The sequence below is a fragment of the Mytilus galloprovincialis genome, chromosome 7 (genome assembly GCF_965363235.1).
Source record: "Mytilus galloprovincialis chromosome 7, xbMytGall1.hap1.1, whole genome shotgun sequence".
In the NCBI taxonomy this organism is placed as follows: domain Eukaryota; kingdom Metazoa; phylum Mollusca; class Bivalvia; order Mytilida; family Mytilidae; genus Mytilus; species Mytilus galloprovincialis.
In genome coordinates, this window is record NC_134844.1 from 96,400,103 (window position 1) to 96,421,635 (window position 21,533).

General features: G+C 33.0%; 1 protein-coding gene across 1 annotated transcript in view; it reads right to left on the reverse strand.

Moving 5' to 3' along the window:
- LOC143084336 (uncharacterized) overlaps window positions 1-19,361 on the reverse strand; it is a 55,392-nt gene extending 36,031 nt beyond the window's left edge. The window contains exons 1-4 of the mRNA XM_076260748.1: window positions 19,314-19,361; window positions 18,412-18,510; window positions 17,212-17,313; window positions 9,789-9,878 (exon numbers count right to left, since the gene is read on the reverse strand). Of these exons, the coding sequence (XP_076116863.1) occupies window positions 9,789-9,878; window positions 17,212-17,313; window positions 18,412-18,510; window positions 19,314-19,361 (339 nt within the window). The remainder of the gene's footprint in view (window positions 1-9,788; window positions 9,879-17,211; window positions 17,314-18,411; window positions 18,511-19,313) is intronic.
- Window positions 19,362-21,533: the final 2,172 nt, after the last annotated feature.

Here is a 21,533-nt window from a genome sequence, read left to right on the forward strand (position 1 = left end):
CATATATATATAGCATCAAAACCAAATACATGAATTTGGGAAAGACAAGTACCGTGACAAGTCTTATCGCAATGTGAATTTACACTCAAAAATAAGAGAAAACAAATGACACAACGTTATAATGTAATACACACAGAAACGAACTATAATATAACAATGGCCATATTCCTGACTTGGTACAGGGCATTTGTAAAGGAAAAAATGGTGGGTTGAACCTGGTTTTGTGGCATGCCAAACCTCGCACTTTTATGGCCATGTGAAATATAACATAAAAATGACAACACAGGACTACAATATAAATAAATTGGAGAACACAATTGACAAAGAATCACAAGAACAACAGCCAACAAAGGGCAACAAGTTCAAAATTTTAATACGCCAGAAGTGTATTTTGTCCACACAAGACCTGCGTGTGACGCCCAGATACAAAAGTTTGAAAGCCGAAACGAGTACAAAGTTGAACAGCATCGAGAACCAAAAGATCAAAAAGGTTGTGCCAAAAACGGCAAGGGTTTTCTGTTAGTTACCTGAAAATCCCTATAATTTAGAATAATTCATACTTTTGCAAACAGTAAATTTTATAAAATGGATATTCAAAAGATGATTACATGATAAAACTGAAGTATTAACTAATTATAGGAAACAACTGAAATACATTTACATAACCAGACATTTGAAACACAAAAGTAGACACATCCGAATAAATTTAAACCTCTACGCCAAGTGACGTCCTATTTGAAACTGAAAAATGACGAAAAAATGACGTCATTTGAATTTGTAAAACAGATCATCAAAAAATGAAAAATGACGTCACATAAGAATGAATAAGATAGAATTAGGATTGATCTAAGATTATATATTTGAACTAAATACTGATATTGCATTTAATAACAAAGCACATTTTAATACTTATTAATATCAAACTAAGGTAGTAATTAACTATATTATAAAACTATGTCCGGTTTGTTTTGAATCTAACTTCAAACGTAAAACCCAAAATCAAACCCAACCTTTCTTTTATGGTCATAAACCTTGTGTTTAAATTTCATAGATTTCTATTTACTTATACTAACGTTATGGTGCGAAAACCAAGAAAAATGCTTATTTGGGTCCCTTTTTGGCCCCTAATTCCTAAACTGTTGGGACCTAAACTCCCAAAATCAATACCAACCTTCCTTTTGTAGTCATTAACATTGTGTTTAAATTTCATTGATTTCTATTTACTTAAACTAATGTTATTGTGCGAAAACCAAGAATAATGCTTATTTGGGCCCTTTATTGGCCCCTAATTCCTAAACTGTTAAGACCAAAACTCCCAAAATCAATCCCAACCGTTCTTTTGTGGTCATAAACCTTGTGTCAGATTTTCATAGATTTCTATTAACTTAAACTAAAGTTATAGTGCGAAAACCAAGAAAATGCTTATTTTGTCCCTTTTTTGGCCCCTAATTCCTAAAATGTTGGGACCAAAACTCCCAAAATCAATACCAACCTTCCTTTTGTGGTCATAAACCTTGTGTTAAAATTTCATAGATTTCCATTCACTTTTACTAAAAGTATTCGGACGCCGGACGACGACGACGACGATGACGACGACGACGACGACGACGCAGACGCCAACGTGATAGCAATATACGACGAAAATTTTTTCAAAATTTGCGGTCGTATAAAAATGAGGAAAATTTGTTTAATATTGACTCTAAAGTGCAATAACTCCTTAGGGGGTCCTCTAACAATTTTGATCATGCTGACTTATTTGTAGATCTTACTTTGCTGAACATTATTGCTGTTTACAGTTTATCTCTATCTATAATAGTATTCAAGATAATAACCAAAAACTGCAAAATTTTCTTAAAATAACCAATTTAAGGGCAGCAACCCAACAACAGGTTGTCCGATTCAACTGAAAATTTGTGAGGGGATATATCTTATTCTGATGGACATTAAAATCTTAAAAGATTTGCCCTAAATGTCTTGGTTTCAAAGATATAAAGCAAAAACTGCATTTTACCACTATGTTCTAATTTTAGCCATGTCGTCCATTTTGTTTGGTAGGCTGGGTCATCGGACACATTTTTTAAACTATAAACCACAATGATAATTGTCGCCAAGTTTGATTAAATTTGGCAAAGTAGTTTTAGAGAAGAAGATTTTTAGAAAAGTTACAAAAAATGATGAAAAGTTGTTAAAAATTGACTATAAAGGGCAATAACTCCTTAAGGGGTCGACTGGCAATTTTGGTCATGTTGACTTATTTGTAGGTCTTACTCTGCTGAACATTATTGCTGTTTACAGTTTATCTCTATCTATAATAGTATTCAAGATAATAACCAAAAACTGCAAAATTTCCTTAAAATAACCATTTCAGGGGCAGCAACCCAACAACAGGTTATCCGATTCGTCTGAAAATTTCAGGGCAGATAGATCTTCACCTGATAAACAATTTTACCCCCATGTCAGATTTGCTCTAAATGCTTTGGTTTTTGAGTTATAAGCCAAAAACTGCATTTTACCCCTATGTTCTATTTTTAGCCATGGCGGCCATCTTGGTTGGTTTGACAGGTCACGCCACACATTTTTTAAACTAGATATCCCAAGGATGATTGTGGCCAAGTTTGGTAGAATTTGGCCCAGTAGTTTCAGAGGAGAAGATTTTTGTAAAAGTTTACAGACGACGGACGCAGGACGACGGACGACGGACGCCAAGTGATGAGAAAAGCTCACTTGACCTTTCAGGTCAGGTGAGCTAAAAACAGCAAAATTTCCTTAAAATTACCAATCAGGGGCAGCAACCTAACAATCAATTATGTGATTCATCTTAAAATTTTAGGGCAGACAGATCTTCACCTAATAAACAATTTCATCTCCTGTCAAATTTGCTCTAAATGCTTTGGTTTTTGAGTTATAAGCCAAAAACTGCATTTTACCCCTATGTTCTATTTTTAGCCATGGCAGCCATCTTGGTTGGTTGGCCGAGTCAAGCCACACATTTTTAAACTAGATACCCCAATGATGATTGTGGCCAAGTTTGGTTTAATTTGGCCCAGTAGTTTCAGAAAAAAAGATTTTTCTAAAAGATACTAAGATTTACGAAAAATGGTTAAAAATTGACTATAAAGGGCAATAACTCCTAAAGGGGTCAACTGACCATTTTGGTCATGTTGACTTATTTGTAAATCTTACTTTGCTGAACATTATTGCTATTTACAGTTTATCTCTATCTATAATAATATTCAAGATAATAACTAAAAACAGCAAAATTTCCTTAAAATTACCGATTCAGGGGCAGCAACCTAACAAGGGGTTGTCTGATTCATCTGAAAATTTCAGGGCAGATAGATCTTCACCTGATAAACAATTTTACTCGGTCAGATTTGCTCTAAATGCTTTGGTTTTTGAGTTATAAGCCAAAAACTGCATTTGACCCCTATGTTCTATTTTTAGCCATCTTGGTTTATTGGCCGGGTCACGCCACACATTTTTTAAACTAGATACCCCAATGATGATTGTGGCCAAGTTTGGTTTATTTGGCCCAGTAGTTTCAGAGAAAAAGATTTTTCTAAAAGATTACTAAGATTTACGAAAAATGGTTAAAAATTGACTGTAAAGGGCAATAACTCCTAAAAGGGTCAACTGACCATTTTGGTCATTTGACTTATTTGTAGATCTTACTTTGCTGAACATTATTGCTATTTACAGTTTATCTCTATCTAAAATAATATTCAAGATAATATGCAAAAACTGCAAAATTTCCTTAAAATTACTAATTCAGGGGCAGCAACCCAACAACGGGTTGTCCGATCCATCTGAAAATTTCAGGACAGATAGATCTTGACCTGATAAACAATTTTACCCAGTCAGATTTGCTCTAAATGCTTTGGTTTTTGAGTTATAAGCCAAAAACTGCATTTTACCCCCTATGTTCTATTTTTAGCCATGGCGGCCATCTTGGTTGGCTGGCCGGGTCACGCCACACATTTTTTAAACTAGATACCCCAATGATGATTGTGGCCAAGTTTGGTTTAACTTGGCCCAGTAGCTTCAGAGAAAAAGATTTTTCTAAAAGATTACTAAGATTTACGAACTAGAGGCTCTAAAGAGCCTGTGTCGCTCACCTTGGTCTATGTGCATATTAAACAAAGGACACAAATGGATTCATGACAAAATTGTATTTTGGTGATGGTGATGTGTTTGAAGTTCTTACTTTACTGAACATTCTTGCTTCTTACAATTATATCTATAATGAACTTTACCCATTAGTAACAGAGAAAAATATTTGGTAAAAATTTACATAAATTTACCAAATTAATGAAAATTGTTAAAAATTGACTATAAAGGGCAATAACTCCTTAAGGGGTCAATTGACCATTTAGGTCATGTGGACTTATTTGTAGATCTTACTTTGATGAACATTATCGCTGTTTACAGTTTATCGCTATCTATAATAGTATTCAAGATAATAACCAAAAACAGCAAAATTTCTTTAAAAATTACCAATTGGAGGGCAGCAACCCAACAACCGGTTGTCCAATTCATTTGAATATTTCAGGGCAGATATATATTGTCTTGATTAACAATTAACTCCTTGTCAGATTTCCTCTAAATGATTTGGTTTCAGTTATAAGCAAAAAACTACATTTTACCCCTGTTCTATTTTTAGCCGTGGTGGCCATCTTGGTTGGATGGCCAGGTCATCGGACACATTTTTCAAACAAGGTACCTCAAAGATGATTGTGGTTAAGTTTGAATTAATTTGGCCCAGTAGTTTCAGAGGAGAAGATTTTTGTAAAAGATAACTAAGATTTACGAAAAATGGTTAAAAATTGACTATAAAGGGCAATAACTCCTAAAGGGGTCAACTGACCATTTCGGTCATGTTGACTTATTTGTAAATCTTACTTTAATGAACATTATTGCTGTTTACAGTTTATCTCTATCTATAATAATATTCAAGATAATAACCAAAAACAGCAAAATTTCCTCAAAATGACCAATTCAGGGGCAGCAACCCAACAACGGTTTGACCGATTCATCTGAAAATTTCAGGGCAGATAGATCTTGACCTGATAAACATTTTTACCCCCACATCAGATTTCCTCTAAATGCTTTGGTTTTTGAGTTATAAGCCAAAAACTGCATTTTACCCCTATGTTCTATTTTTAGCCGTGGCGGCCATCTTGGTTAGTTGACCGGGTCACGCCACACATTTTTTAAACTAGATACCCCAAAGATGATTGTGGCCAAGTTTGGATTAATTTGGCCCAGTAGTTTCAGAGGAGAAGATTTTTGTAAAAGATTACTTAGATTTATGAAAAATGGTTAAAAATTGACTATAAAGGGCAATAACTCCTAAAGGGGTCAACTGACCATTTCGGTCATGTTGACTTATTTGTAAATCTAACTTTGCCGAACATTATTGCTGTTTACAGTTTATCTCTATCTATAATAATATTCAAAAACAGCAAAATTTCCTCAAAATGACCAATTCAGGGGCAGCAACCCTACAACGGGTTGACCGATTCATCTGAAAATTTCAGGGCAGACAGATCTTGACCTGATAAACATATTTACCCCATGTCAGATTTCCTCTAAATGCTTTGGTTTTTGAGTTATAAGCCAAAAACTGCATTTTACCCCTATGTTCTATTTTTAGCCGTGGCGGCCATCTTGGTTGGTTGACCGGGTCACGCCACACATTTTTTAAACTAGATACCCCAATGATGATTGTGGCCAAGTTTGGTTCAATTTGGCCCAGTAGTTTCAGAGGAGAAGATTTTTGTAAAAGTTAACGACGACGGACGACGACGGACGCCGGACGCAAAGTGATGGGAAAAGCTCACTTGGACCTTCGGGCCAGGTGAGCTAATAATATTCAAGATAATAACCAAAAACAGCGAAATTTCCATAAAATTACCAATTCAGGGGCGGCAACCCAACAACAGGTTGTCCGATTCATCTGAAAATTTCATGGCAGATAGATCTTGACCTGATAAACAATTTTCTCCCATGTCAGATTTGCTCTAAATGCTTTGGTTTTTGAGTTATAAGCTAAAAACTGCATTTTACCCCTATGTTCTATTTTTAGCCATGGCGGCCATCTCGGTTGGTTAGCCGGGTCACCAGACACAATTTTTAAACTAAATACCCTAATAATGATTTTGGCCATGTTTGGTTAAATTTGACCCAGTAGCTTCAGAGTGGAAGATTTTTGTAAAAGATGACTAAGATTTACGGAAAATGGTTAAAAATTGACTTATTTGTAAATCTTACTTTGCTGATAATAACCAAAAACAGCAAAATTTCCTTAAAATGACCAATTCAGAGGCAGCAACCTAACAATCGGTTGTCTGATTCATCTGAAAATTTCAGGGCAGATAGATCTTGACCTGATAAACCATTTAACCTCATGTCAGATTTGCTCTTATTGCTTTGGTTTTTGAGTTATAAGCCAAAAACTGATTTTACCCCTATGTTCTATTTTTAGCCATGGTGGTCATCTTGGTTGGTTGGCCGGGTCACCGGACACATTTTTTAAACTAGTTACCCCAATGATGATTGTTGTCAAGTTTGGTTCAATTTGGCCCAGTAGTTTCAGAGGAGAAGATGATTGTAAAAGATAACTAAGATTTACGGAAAATGGTTAAAAGTTGACTATAAAGGGCCATAACTCCTAAAGGGGTCAACTGACCATTTCGGTCATGTTGACTTATTTGTAAATCTTACTTTTTCTGAACATTTTTACTGTTTACAATTTATCTCAATCTATAATAATATTCATGAAAATAACCAATTCAGGGGCAACAACATAACAACGGGTTGTCCGATTCATCTGAAAATTTCAGGGCAGATAGATCTGGACCTGATAAACAGTTTTACCCCATGTCAGATTTGCTCTAAATGCTTTGGTTTTTGAGTTATAAGCTAAAAACTGCATTTTACCCCTATGTTCTATTTTTAGCCATAGCGGCCATGTTTTTAGATGAAATGAAAATTAAAACACAAACTTTATTCTAGATACCCTAGTTATCAATCAGATGAAGTTTTGTTTGAATTGGTTCAGTAGTTTCAGAGGAGAAGATCTTTGAAATAGTTTACGACGGACGGACGACGACGACGGACGGACGACGACGGACGCCAAGTGATGGCAAAAGCTCACATTTCCTTTTGGAAAGGTGAGCTAAAAATGGTTTAAATATATTTCTTTTTCACCAAAAGTTTCATTTCTGCTAATTTTTTGGTTAGATTAAGTAAACAATAACATCAAGAGCACTGCATATTTTTTAGGCAAGGACTACTTTACATTCTAAATTGGTGTGAATGGATTGGTGGTCTGACGTATTTACCACATGTTAAATCCCCACAGTAATTGTTTTTCTTCTATGTCATATCACATGTGAGTAAAATTTACTGCACACTGCCTATTTGATGATGATGTGATTTATTTGTTTTTGTATGTAATTTAAAAAGGTTGTGCAGAAAAGTTAACGTTACTGAGTTTACTCATTTCATAGAGGTTTTATTTTTGTAAAAAGCGCCCTTGCCTACTGCTACATACTGAAAGGTATAAAATCTATACACAGGTTGACAGCATACTAAACTGTAAAACATTTCGTAAAAATGTGCTTTTTGTTTTAATATATGATTATAACATGTTCAATTCTTGCCAGATTTTTTATAAAAATTATATCATAGATTTATATCAGCAATGTCTCAGACGAGTTTGAAAATCCATGCCGAGCAATAATATTTTAAAGAGTTATGGCCCTCGGAAACATTATTTATTTCGAAAATTACACCCTTTGAGTGCTCTCATGTGTACAATTTTTGCCAGATTTTTATGAAACTTATATTGTAGGTTTATATCAGCAATGTTTCAGATGAGTTGGAAAATGAGTGCCGGTCAATATTTTTAAAAGAGTTCTGCTCTTTACAAAATTTAATTCTTTGGAATATTGCAATGTTAAGTGCTCTAATGACTGTACAGATTTTATGAAACTTATATCAAAGGTTTAGAACAGCAATGTCTCGGATATGTCAGACCGTTTGAAAATCAGTGCCCATCAATTATTCTATAAAAGAGTAATGCCCTTTAGAAATATTAATTATATTGAAATTTGTATTGTAGGCGGTTTCACATGTAAAAACAATTCCGGATTTTTTTCAAATTCATATCAAGGTTAATATCATCAATGTCACGTATAATTTCAAAGATAATTGCTAATCAAATATTTTTTAATGAGTTATGCCCATTGGAAATATTAAATATATCCGAAATTGCTCTCAAGCATGTTATAAGTCTTCAACTCTCTAAGACAATCTAAAAATGTTTTAAAAAAGAAAAACAAAATTATTCTTTTAGATAAAACAAGAGTGCACACGCTGAAATGTCTCGCCTTCTATACTAATCATTGATATTATGCTGATAGTCCTAAGTATAAAGCTTAGTTTTATTACAACTGTCTCATAAACATAACATTAACCAAGACAACTAAACAAAGACCAATGAACCTTGAAAACGAGGCCAAGGTCAGATGAACCATGCCAGGCAGACATGTACAGCTAACAATGCTTCTATACAACATATATAGTTGACCCATTACTTATAGTTTAAGAAAAATAGACCAAAACACAAAAACTTAACACTGTGCAATGAACCGTGAAAATGAGGTCACCGTCAAATAAAACATGCGCGACTGACATAAAGATCATAAAATATTTCCATACACCAAATATAGTTGACCTATGGCATACAGTATTAGATAAAAAGACCAAAACTCAAAAACTTAACTTTGACCACTGAACCATGAAAATGAGGTCAATGTCACATGACATCTGCCCGCTAGACATGTACACCTTACCATCATTCCATACAACAAATATAGTAAACCTATTGCATATAGTATGAGAAAAACAGACCAAAACACAAAAATTTAACTATAACCACTGAACCATGAAAATGAGGTCAAGGTCAGATGACACCTGCCAGTTGGACATGTACACCTTACAGTCCTTCCATACACCGAATATACTAGCCCTATAGCTTATAGTATCTGAGATATGGACTTGACCACCAAAACTTAACCTTGATCACTGATCCATGAAATGAGGTCGAGGTCAAGTGAAAACTGTCTGACAGACATTAGGACCTTGCAAGGTACGCACTTACCAAATATAGTTATCCTATTACTTATAATAAGAGAGAATTCAACATTACAAAAAATTTGAACTTTTTTTTGAAGTGGTCACTGAACCATGAAAATGAGGTCAAGGACATTGGACATGTGACTGACGGAAACTTCGTAACATGAAGCATCTATATATACAAAGTATGAAGCATCCAGGTCTTCCACCTTCTGAAATATAAAGCTTTTAAGAAGTGAGCTAACACCGCCGCCGCCGCCGCCGCCGTAGCCGCCGCCGGATCACTATCCCTATGTCGAGCTTTCTGCAACAAAAGTTGCAGGCTCGACAATATGTACAATGCAGGGGACATTGGAACTCTGTTCTTTTATCTTAAAGGGTTTTAAATATTTATTAAATGCAAAACTTTCAATGTTATATACCGATTTCAAACCTTTGACTTTCACATATACTAACATCTATATTAGGTAACAAGCTTGGAATTGTCATTTTACATCTATATTAGGTAACATTGTTAACTGACAACAAATACCACAGTGACATTGAAAACTAAAGGTAACTGTTGTATTGTCACTGCTTTGTACCAAGATTGTTGTGTCTCTAACAAATTTGTGAATATCTCTTTTTAATTAAGACAAAATATTTACCTTTAGGAAGTCCATCACTTCTTTCTTCTTCCTTTTTTGCTCTTCAGAGTCATCGCTTTCCATTGTTACCAGATCATAAGGAGTCTCACCCTGAAATACAATCAAATAATCTTTCATTAATCATACAAATATACACAACCTGTAAAACATTTAATAACAGGAAATGGTTGCATTAATTTTACCTATACAATGTAGAATATTGTCTTATTCATATATATTTCACATAAAACCTGTGAACCTAAACCAACAACAAATATTAAGTAATATCATAAAGAGATAAATAGGTAATATTTGAGATTTTACTGTTAAAGAACATGAAGAAATTATTAAAGTATGTAAAATATTACATTAAAACCACGTCAGGAACCTGATGTTCAGTGGTTGTCATTTGTTGATGTGGTTCGTAAGTGTTTCTCATTTTTTTTTATATAGATTAGACTGTTGGTTTTCCTGTTTAAATGGTTTTACACTAGTAATTTTTCAAGCCCTTTATGGCTTGCTGTTCGGCGTGACCCAAGGCTCCGTGTTGAAGGCTGTACTTTGACCTATAATGGTTTACTTTTACATATTGTGACTTGGATGGAGAGTTGTCTCATACAACATCTTCTTATATCTATTAAAACCAAACATACTAGAATAATAAAGTTATCTTTATTATAATTCAACCATCTGGTTTACATTTAACTTTGCCTGTGTCATTAATTCACAAGTTACAACAGAGTGTTATGGATTTTATCAATTCTACACATTGTCAACATATAAATATTCTCATATTACAACTTTTATTCTAAAAAACATGCTACAAAATACAGCTGGGATTGTTTCTTTTTTCGTACATAAGATTATTTCTTGAAAAAAAAATGGAAAATGTGTCCGCATGGACACAGATGATGCCCCCGCTTGCATACAACATTATAAAGGGATATATCATAAACAATAAAAGTGACACTACCCAAATTTGTACTTGATCTGAGTTTTGTGGTAATAAGTATTGTGTATAGGTTTCATAATATTTGGTTGGGGCAAACTTAAGTTACAGAACAGAAACTAAAAATTTTGCAATTTTTCGATTTATAAAGGGGCAAAACTCGATAATGGTTAAAGTGACGCCACCAAAATTCAACTTGATCTGTGTTTTGTGGTAATGAGCATTGTGTATAAGTTTCATGACATTTGATTGAGGCTTAACTTTTAAGTTAGCCTAGAGAATGGAAAGTAAACAAGAGGCTCTCAAGAGCCTGAATCGCTCACCTTAATTCTTTTGGTTAAATCTCTCATCAATGATTATTTTGGCTTTTCAATTTATTTAAATGTTTTTTGGATCGTCCTATTTTCTTCAAAAGCCAAAAAAAATAATCATTTTCTCCTATGTTCTATTTTAGCCATAGGAGCTATGTTTCTTGACATACAAGGAAATAAAATATAAAATTTATACTAGATACTCTGAAACTCATTTAACCTAAGTTTGGCTGAAATTGATACAGCAGTTTCAAAGGAGAAGATTTTTTAAAGTAAGTCAACATGATGAACAAATTGTGAAAAAAGTCTTTAAAGGGCAATAACTCCTTAAGGGGTCAATTGACAATTTTGGTCAAATTGACTTAATTGAAGATCTTACTTTGCTGAACATTATTGCTGTTTACAGTTTATTTCTATCTATAATTATATTCAAGATAATAAACAAAAACAGCAAAATTTCCTTAAAATTATCAATTCAGGGGCAGCAACCCAACAACAGGTTGTCTGATTCATCTGAAAATTTCAGGGCAGATAGATCTTGACCTGATAAACAATATTACCCAACGTCAGATTTGCTCTAAATGCTTTGGTTTTTGAGTTATAAGCCAAAAACTGCATTTGACCCCTATGTTCTATTTTTAGCAATGGCGACCATGTTTGTTGATAGATCATAACTTCAGATACAATTTACAAACTAGATACCCTAAGGAACATTCAGTTAAAGTTTGGAAGTATTTGGCCCAGTAGTTTCAGAGGAGAAGATTTTTGTAAAAGATTACTAAGATTTACGAAAAATGGTTAAAAATTGACTATAAAGGGCAATAACTCCTAAAGGGGTCAACTGACCATTTCCGTCAGTTGACTTATTTGTAAATCTTACTTTGCTGAACATTATTGCTGTTTACAGTTTATCTCTATCTATAATAATATTCAAGATAATTACCAAAAGCAGCAAAATTTCTTTAAAATTACCAATTCAGGGGCAGTAACCCAACAACAGGTTGTCTGATTCATCTGAAAATTTCAGGGCAGATAGATCTTGACCTGATAAACAATATTATTTAGGTCAGATTTGCTCTAAATGCTTTGGTTTTTGAGTTATAAGCCAAAAACTGCATTTGACCCCTATGTTCTATTTTTAGCAATGGCGACCATGTTTGTTGATAGATCACAACTTCGGATACAATTTACAAACTAGATACCCTAAGGAACATTCAGTTAAAGTTTGGAAGTATTTGGCCCAGTAGTTTCAGAGGAGAAGATTTTTGTAAAAGATTACTAAGATTTACGAAAAATGGTTAAAAAATGACTATAAAGGGCAATAACTCCTAAAGGGGTCAACTGACCATTTCCGTCATGTTGACTTATTTGTAAATCTTACTTTGCTGAACATTATTACTGTTTACAGTTTATCTCTATCTATAATAATATTCAAGATAATAACCAAAAACAGCAAAATTTCCTTAAAATTACCAATTCAGGGGCAGCAACCCAACAACGGGTTGTCTGATTCATCTGAAAATTTCAGGGCAGATAGATCTTGACCTGATAAACAATATTACCCCATGTCAGATTTGCTCTAAATGCTTTGGTTTTTGAGTTATAAGCCAAAAACTGCATTTGACCCCTATGTTCTATTTTTAGCAATGGCGACCATGTTTGTTGATAGATCAAAACTTCGGATACAATTTATAAATTAGATACCCTAAGGAACATTCAGTTAAAGTTTGAAAGTATTTGGCCCAGTAGTTTCAGAGGAGAAGATTCTTGAAATAGTTTACGACGACGACAGACGACGACAGACGACGGACGACGACGGACGCCAAGTGATGGCATAAGCTCACTTGTCCCTTCGGGACAGGTGAGCTAAAAATGAACATTTTTACCCATGTCAAATCTTATCTTTAGTTTCAGAGATAAAAGCCAACCAGATGCTCCGCAGGGCGCAGCTTTATACGACCGCAGAGGTTGAACCCTGAACGGTTGGGGCAATTATGGACACAACATTCAAGCTGGATTCAGCTCTAAATTTGGATTGTGATTAAATAGTTGACACAGCATAGGTTTCTGACACAGAATGAATGTGGTCTAATGAAGTTGAAAATTTTTTTTTGCCTTTGAGCAATTCACTATGCTGTTGAATATTAATCTTCTCAAAAAAATGTTTGAAGAAATTTTCTTTTTATTTACGAAATCTGAAATGAGAAAAATTGACCCCCCCCCCCTTCCCCTCTATTTTTTTTTCACATCCCCCTTTGCCTTATTCCAAAACTAATCTCAAGTTAAATTTCTAATGGAGTTTGCAACAATAACTGCTCATTTAAAAACATCATAAAATATTAAAATGTAAAAAACAAGAGGCTCTCAAGAGCCTGAATCGCTCACCTGAATTTTTTTGGTTAAATATCTCATCAATGATTATTTTGGCTTTTCAATTTATTTAAATGTTCTTTGAATCGTCCTATTTTCTTCAAAAGCAAAAAAAATAAATAATTTTCTCCCATGTTCTATTTTAGCCATAGGAGCTATGTTTCTTGACATACAAGGAAATAAAATATAAAATTTATACTAGATACTCTGAAACTCATTTAGCCTAAGTTTGGCTGAAATTGATACAGCAGTTTCAAAGGAGAAGATTTTTTTTAAAGTACATTTGTAAGTCAACATGATGAACAAATTGTAAAAAACAAACTTTAAAGGGCAATTACTCCTTAAGGGGTCAATTGACAATTTTGGTCATATTGACTTATTTGTAGATCTTACTTTGCTTAACATTTTTGCTATAACAGTTTATCTGTATCTATAATAATATTCAAGATAATAACCAAAAACTGCAAAATTTCTTTAAAATCATCAATTCAGGGGCATTATACCTGAAAAACCAGTTACCCAATTCGGCTGAAATTTTCAGGACAGGTAGACCTTGACCTAATAAATACTTTAACTTCTTGTCTTATTTGCTCTAAATGCTGGAGTTTTTGAGATATAAGCCAAAAACTGCATTTTAACCTGTGTTCTATTTTTAGCCATGACGGCCATGTTTTTTGACGAAATAGAAAATAAAACACAAACTTTATTTTAAACACCCTACTGATCATTCAGTTGCAGTTTGGTTGAATTTGGTTGAGTAGTTTTAGAGGAGAAGATTTTTTAAAGTTAGCAAATATGATGAACAAATTGTGAAAAATTGTCATTAAAGGACAATAACCCCTTAAGGGGTCAATTGACAATTTTGGTCATATTAACTTATTTGTAGATCTTACTTTGCTGATCATTTTTGCTGTTTACAGTTTATCTTTATCTATAATAATATTCAAGATAATGACCAAAAACTGCAAAATTTTCTTAAAATTACCAATTAAGTCGCAGCAACCCAACAATGGGTTGTTTGATTCATCTGAAAATTTCAGGGCTGATAGATCTTCACCTAATGAACATTTTGACCCCATGTCAGATTTGCTCTAAATGCTTTCGTTTTTGAGATATAAGCATAAAACTGCATTTGACCCCTATGTTCTATTTTTAGCAATGGCGACCATGTTTGTTGATAGATCAAAACTTCGGATACAATTTATAAACTAGATACCCTAAGGAACATTCAGTTAAAGTTTGGAAGTATTTGGCCTAGTAGTTTCAGAGGAGAAGATTCTTGAAATAGTTTACGACGACAGACGACGGACGACGATGGACGCCAAGTGATGGCGTAAGCTCACTCGGCCCTTCGGGCCAGGTGAGCTAAAAAGGGCTTGTTATCACTGAATGGTAAAGATTGTTTTAATTTATCAGTTGGTAGTAAAAGTGAAAATACATTGTATATTGTATAAAACAATGATTTAAGTTGATTCAACTACTATTCTGGACAAAGAAAGATAACTCCAATTGAAAATTTATTGCTATTGCACAATATTGTGCAATTAGATATTTCTTGCTATTGCGCAATACTGTGCAATTGAAAATACTTGCTATTGCACAATACTGTGCAATTGAAGATTTCTTGCTATTGAACAATACTGTGCAATTGAAATTTTTTTGCTATTGCACAATAATGTACAATTGAAGATTTCTTGCTATTGCTGAATACTGTGAAATTGAAAATTTCTTGCTTATTGCACAATACTTAATATAATAATTTTGGATCCTGATTTGGACCAACTTGAAAACTGGGCCCATAATCAAAAATCTAAGTACATGTTTAGATTCAGCCTATCAAAGAACCCCAAGAATTTAATTTTTGTTAAAATCAAACTTAGTTTAATTTTGGACCCTTTGGACCTTAATGTAGACAAATTTGAAAACGGGACCAAAATTTAAGAATCTACATACACAGTTAGATTTGGCATATCAAAGAACCCCAATTATCTAATTTTTGATGAAATCAAACAAAGCTTAATTTTGGACCCCGATTTGGACCAACTTGAAAACTGGGTTAATAATAAAAAATCTAAGTACATTTTTAGATTCAGCATATTAAAGAACCCCAAGGATTCAATTTTTGTTAAAATCAAACTAAGTTTAATTTTGGACCCTTTGGACCTTAATGTAGACCAATTTGAAAACGGGACCAAAAATTAAAAATCTACATACACAGTTAGATTTGGCATATCAAAGAACCCCAATTATTCAATTTTTGATGAACTCAAACAAAGTTTAGTTTTTGACCCTTTGGGCCCCTTATTCCCAAACAGTTGGGACCAAAACTCTCAAAATCAATCCCAACATTCCTTTTATGGTCATAAACCTTGTGTTTAAATTTCATAGATTTCTATTTACTTATACTAAAGTTATGGTGCGAAAAACCAAGAAAAATGCTTATTTGGCCACTTTTTGGCCCCTAATTCCTAAACTGTTGGGATCTAAACTCCCAAGATCAATCCCAACCTTTCTTTTGTGTTCATAAACCTTGTGTTTAAATTTCATTGATTTCTATTTACTTATACTAAAGTTATTGTGCAAAAACCAAGAATAATGCTTATTTAGGCCCTTTTTTGGCCCCTAATTCCTAAACAGTTAGAATCAAAACTCCCAAAATCAATACCAACCTGCCTTATGTGGTCATAAACCTTGTGTCAAAACTTCATAGATTTCTATTTACTTAAACTAAAGTTATAGTGCGAAAACCGAGAAAATGCTTATTTGGGCCCTTTTTGGCCCCTAATTCCTAAACTGTTGGGACCAAAACTTCCAAAATCAATCCCAACCTTCCTTTTATGGTCATAAACTAAAGTTATAGTGCGAAAACGAAAAGTATTCGGACGACGAAGGCGACGCCAACGTGATACCAATATACGACCAAAAAATTAAAATTTTTGCGGTCGTATAAAAACTGCATTTTACCCTTATGTTCTATTTTTAGCCATGTCAGCCATGTTGGTTGGCAGGCAGGGTCATCTGAAACATTCTTTAAACGAATTACCCTAATGATGATTTTGGCCAAGTTTGGTTAAATTTGGCCCAGTAGTTTCAGAAGAGAAGATTTTTGTAAAACATTACAAAAATTTACGAAAAATTGTTAAAATTTGACTATAAAGGGCAATAACTCCTTAAGGAGTCAATTGACAATTTGATCATGTTAATTTATATGTAGATCTTACTTTACTTAACATTATTGCTGTTTACAGTCTATCTCTATCTATAATAATATTCATGTTAGAAACCAAAAACTGCAAAATTTTCTTAAAATTACCAATTAAGGGGCAGCAACCCAACAAAGAGTTGTCTGATTCTTCTAAAAATTTCAGAGCAGATAGATGTCAACCTAATGAACATTTTTACTTCTATCAATCATGTTGGTTGGCAGGTGGGGTCATCGAACACATTTTTTTAAACTAGATACCCTAATGATGATTGTGGCCAAGTTTGGTTAAATTTGGCTCAGTAGTTTCAGAGGAGAAGACTTTTTGTAGTTAACGACGGACGACGACGACGATGGACGCCAAGTGATGAGAAAACTGTGTTCATTTATTAAGTGTTTTAATAAAAAGATTAGTCCCTCAATGTAAACATAAAACACAATATTTAGTTTAAACTTTTATTATACATGTATGTCATCATAAAGTTGTACTGCATCTCTTTACACTCAACTATTGTATTTGTATTTATATTGTAATTCTACTTTCTCTGTTGACTGGTATTAAGTTTTTAGAGAATAAAGTATCTGTCTAATAAGAGTAAAACTGAATGTTACCTCCAATGTTTTCACCCAAGGACTGCATCCTTGATCTATTAGCCATTTTGTGACATCAATATTTCCATTCTCAGCAGCCAAATGTAAAGCCGTTCGTCCAATCTATAATAATATAAAAATATAAACATGTTAATGGTGTGTGATAACAAAATCAAGAGAAGAGTCAAACAATTTATCAAAATGTAAGAAATATAACATTGGGTAAAACAATAAATGTTAGATTAAAATATATAAACTAAAAAATATTTTCTGATTAAGGAGGGTCTGGAGGGGGGTCTGTTATTCTGTAAACATTTAATTTCCCCCTTTTTTTCTGTAATCTTCAAAAAATTAACCCCTTTTTTCTCTTATCTTCAAAAAGTAGACCACGCATTTCTCATGTTTCTCTAATCTTCATTTTTTGTGCCCGTTATTCTTTAATTTTTTAAAGGCATTATTCTTTAATCATTTAACCCCATCCAAACCCTCATTAAGTTCAACAAAACAAGTAAACAAATAGTAACCTCTTAATTATATAAGTATAACAAGTGAAATAAATTAAGCAAGTATTTGTTGTCCATTTAACATGTCTGATTAACAACATGATTTTGTTTAGAATCAGTATAAAGATCAAAGTTGAAAAAAAATACTTTTTTCAAGGAACATCAAAACAAGTTATATTTTCTGATTCAGTACGAAGAGACAAGAAAAATAAGACCCCACTTTATATAATTCTCTCAAATATTAGGTCTCCATTAAACCCGTCTGATTAACAATGATTCAGTAGAATGATCAAAGTGAAAAAAAAAAACTTTTTTCAAGAAACATAAAAACAAGTGATATTTTCTGATTCAGTACGAAGAGACAAGAAAAATAAGACCCCACTTTATATAATTCTGTCAAGTATTTGTTATTTTTAAAAGATGTTTTACATTAGATCTGTAGAATTAACATTATCTGACTAAAGATGTTAACACAACTTGTTCTCATCAACTTCTCATTAAAAATCAAATGTTTACAAAATAATTTTTTGTCAAGAAACAAAATAAAACCTTTACTATTTGATTCAGTTCTGTGTTACGAATAAAATGAGGCCCCACTTTATATAATTCTAAAAAAATTCTGTTGTCCATTAAACCTGTCTGATTAACAACATGATTTTGTGTAGATTCTGTATAAAGTGATGTTTTGTCAGAGTAAGGTGATTATATCTATCATTACCGGGGATGTGGCCTCTAACTGACTGCCGTGACTGATGAGGTACATCACTACCTCCAGGTGTCCTCTCTCAGCCGCCCACATTAATGGTGTCATTCCATACTGTAATATCAACATATAACAGACATCAAAACTTGTGTCATAATCTGGACAATTTTGTGTAATAAATATAAACAAAATATATATCACATGAATCAGTGGTCAAAACTGAATAAAATGACCAGTCACACTTGTATTTATATTCTACATAAACAACAAATAAACAACATGTTTTATTGTGAGATATCAGAATTTACATCAGAACTGTCAGGTTAAAAAAAACTTTATTCTAGAAACATAAACACTATCTATATCAATGGACTCAGCTGGACAAGACAATTAAAATGAGACCCCACTTTATATAATTCTGTCAAATATTTGTTGTCCATTAAATCTGTCTGATAAACGATGATTCAGTTGAATGATCAAAGTTGAAAAAAAAACTTTTTTCAAGAAACTTTTTTCAAGAAACATTAAAACGTGTAATATTTTCTGATTCAGTACGAAGAGACAAGAAAAATAAGACCCCACTTTATATAATTCTGTCAAGTATTTGTTATTTTTAAAAGATGTTTTACATTAGATCTGTAGAATTAACATTATCTGACTAAAGATGTTAACACAACTTGTTCTCATCAACTTCTCATTAAAATCAGATGTTCACAAAATAATTTTTCGTCAAGAAACAAAATAAAACCTTTACTATCTGATTCAGTTTTGTGTTACGAATAAAATGAGACCCCACTTTATATAATTCTAACAAATATTTGTTGTCCATTAAACCTGTCTGATAAACAACATGATTTTGTGTAGATTCTGTATAAAGTGATGTTTTGTCAGAGTAAGGTGATTATATCTATCATTACCAAGGTGTCTGTGGCCTCTAACTGACTTCCCTGACTGACGAGGTACATCACTACCTCCAGGTGTCCTCCCATAGCCGCCCACATTAACGGTGTCTGTCCACCCTGTAATATCAACATATAACAGACATCAAAACTTGTGTCATAAACTGGACAATGTTGTGTAATAAATATAAACAAAATATATATCACATGAATCAGTGGTCAAAACTGAATAAAATGACCAGTCACTATTGTATTTATATTCTACATAAACAACAAATAAACAACATGTTTTATTGTGAGATGTCAGAACTTCCATCAGAACTGTCAGGTTAAAAAAAAAATTTTTTTTCAAGAAACATAAAAACGAGTTATATTTTCTGATTCAGTACGAAAAGACAAGAAAAATAAGACCCCACTTTATATATTTCTGTCAAGTATTTGTTATTTTTAAAAGATGTTTTACATTAGATCTGTAGAATTAACATTATCTGACTAAAGATGTTAACACAACTTGTTCTCATCAACTTCTCATTAAAATCAAATGTTAACAAAATAATTTTTCGTCAAGAAACAAAATAAAACCTTTACTATCTGATTCAGTTCTGTGTTACGAATAAAATGAGACCCCACTTTATATAATTCTAACAAATATCTGTTGTCCATTAAATCTGTCTGATTAACAACATGATTTTGTGTAGATTCTGTATAAAGTTGTGTTTTGTCAGAGTAAGGTGTATATCTATCATTACCAAGGTGTCTGTGGCCTCTAACTGACTTCCCTGACTGGCGAGGTACATCACTACCTCCAGGTGTCCTCCCCCAGCCGCCCACATTAATGGTGTCAGTCCTCCCTGTAATATCAACATATAACAGACATCAAAACTTGTGTCATAAACTGGACAATGTTGTGTAATAAATATAAACAAAATATATATCACATGAATCAGTGGTCAAAACTGAATAAAATGACCAGTCACACTTGTATTTATATTCTACATAAACAACAAATAAACAACATGTTTTATTGTGAGATGTCAGAACTTCCATCAGAACTGTCAGGTTAAAAAAATAACTTTTTTCTAGAAATTTAAATAATATTTATATCAATGGACTCAGCTGGACAAGACAATTAAAATGAGACCCCACTTTATATAATTGTAAGAAATATTTGTTGTCCATTAAACTCTCTGATTAACAATGATTCAGTAGAATGATCAACAACATGATTTTGTTTAGAATCAGTATAAAGAAAAGTTAAAAAAATCTTTTTTTCAAGAAATATTAAAACAAGTTATATTTTCTGATTCAGTACGAGGAGACATGAAAAATGAGACCCCACTTTATATAATTCTGTAAAGTATTTGTTATTTTTAAAAGATGTTTTACATTAGATCTGTAGAATTAACATTATCTGACGAAAGATGTTAACACAACTTGTTCTCTTCAACTTCTCATTAAAATCAAATGTTAACAAAATAATTTTTCGTCAGGAAACAAAATAAAACCTTTACTATCTGATTCAGTACTGTGTTACGAATAAAATGAGGCCCCACTTTATATAATTCTAACAAATATTTGTTTTCCATTAAACCTGTCTGATTAACAGTATTTTGTGTCGATTCAAAATAATGATCAAAGCTTAGAAAGTATTTAGTGGTATTTCTGTGTAAAATGTTGGTGTATATCAGCTGCTTCATATCATATGAGCTGTTATAAGCAACAATGGTGTATATTTGTGTTGAGTATAAGTGAAGAACTGCAATAAGCCATGTTTGTATTTGTTTCAAGTTTGCATTGCCTATAAAAGGTGTGACTCGTTTGTGATGAGCGTGAGAATGTCATTGCAATGTCACATGTTGGTGTTGAATAAAAGAGTGTCATTGCTAGGTCACATGTTGGTGTTGAGTATAAGAGTGTCATTACTATTTCACATGTTGGTGTTGAGTAAAAGAGTGTCATTGCTAGGTCACATGATGGTGTTGAGTAAAAGAGTGTCATTGCTAGGTCACATGATGGTGTTGAGTAAAAGAGTGTCATTGCTAGGTCACATGATGGTGTCGAGTAAAAGAGTGTCATTACTAGGTCACATGTTGGTGTTGAGTATTAGAGTGTCATTACTATTTCACATGTTGGTGTTGAGTAAAAGAGTGTCATTGCTAGGTCACATGTTGGTGCTGAGTATAAGAGTGTCATTACTAGGTCACATGATGGTGTTGAGTAAAAGAGTGTCATTGCTAT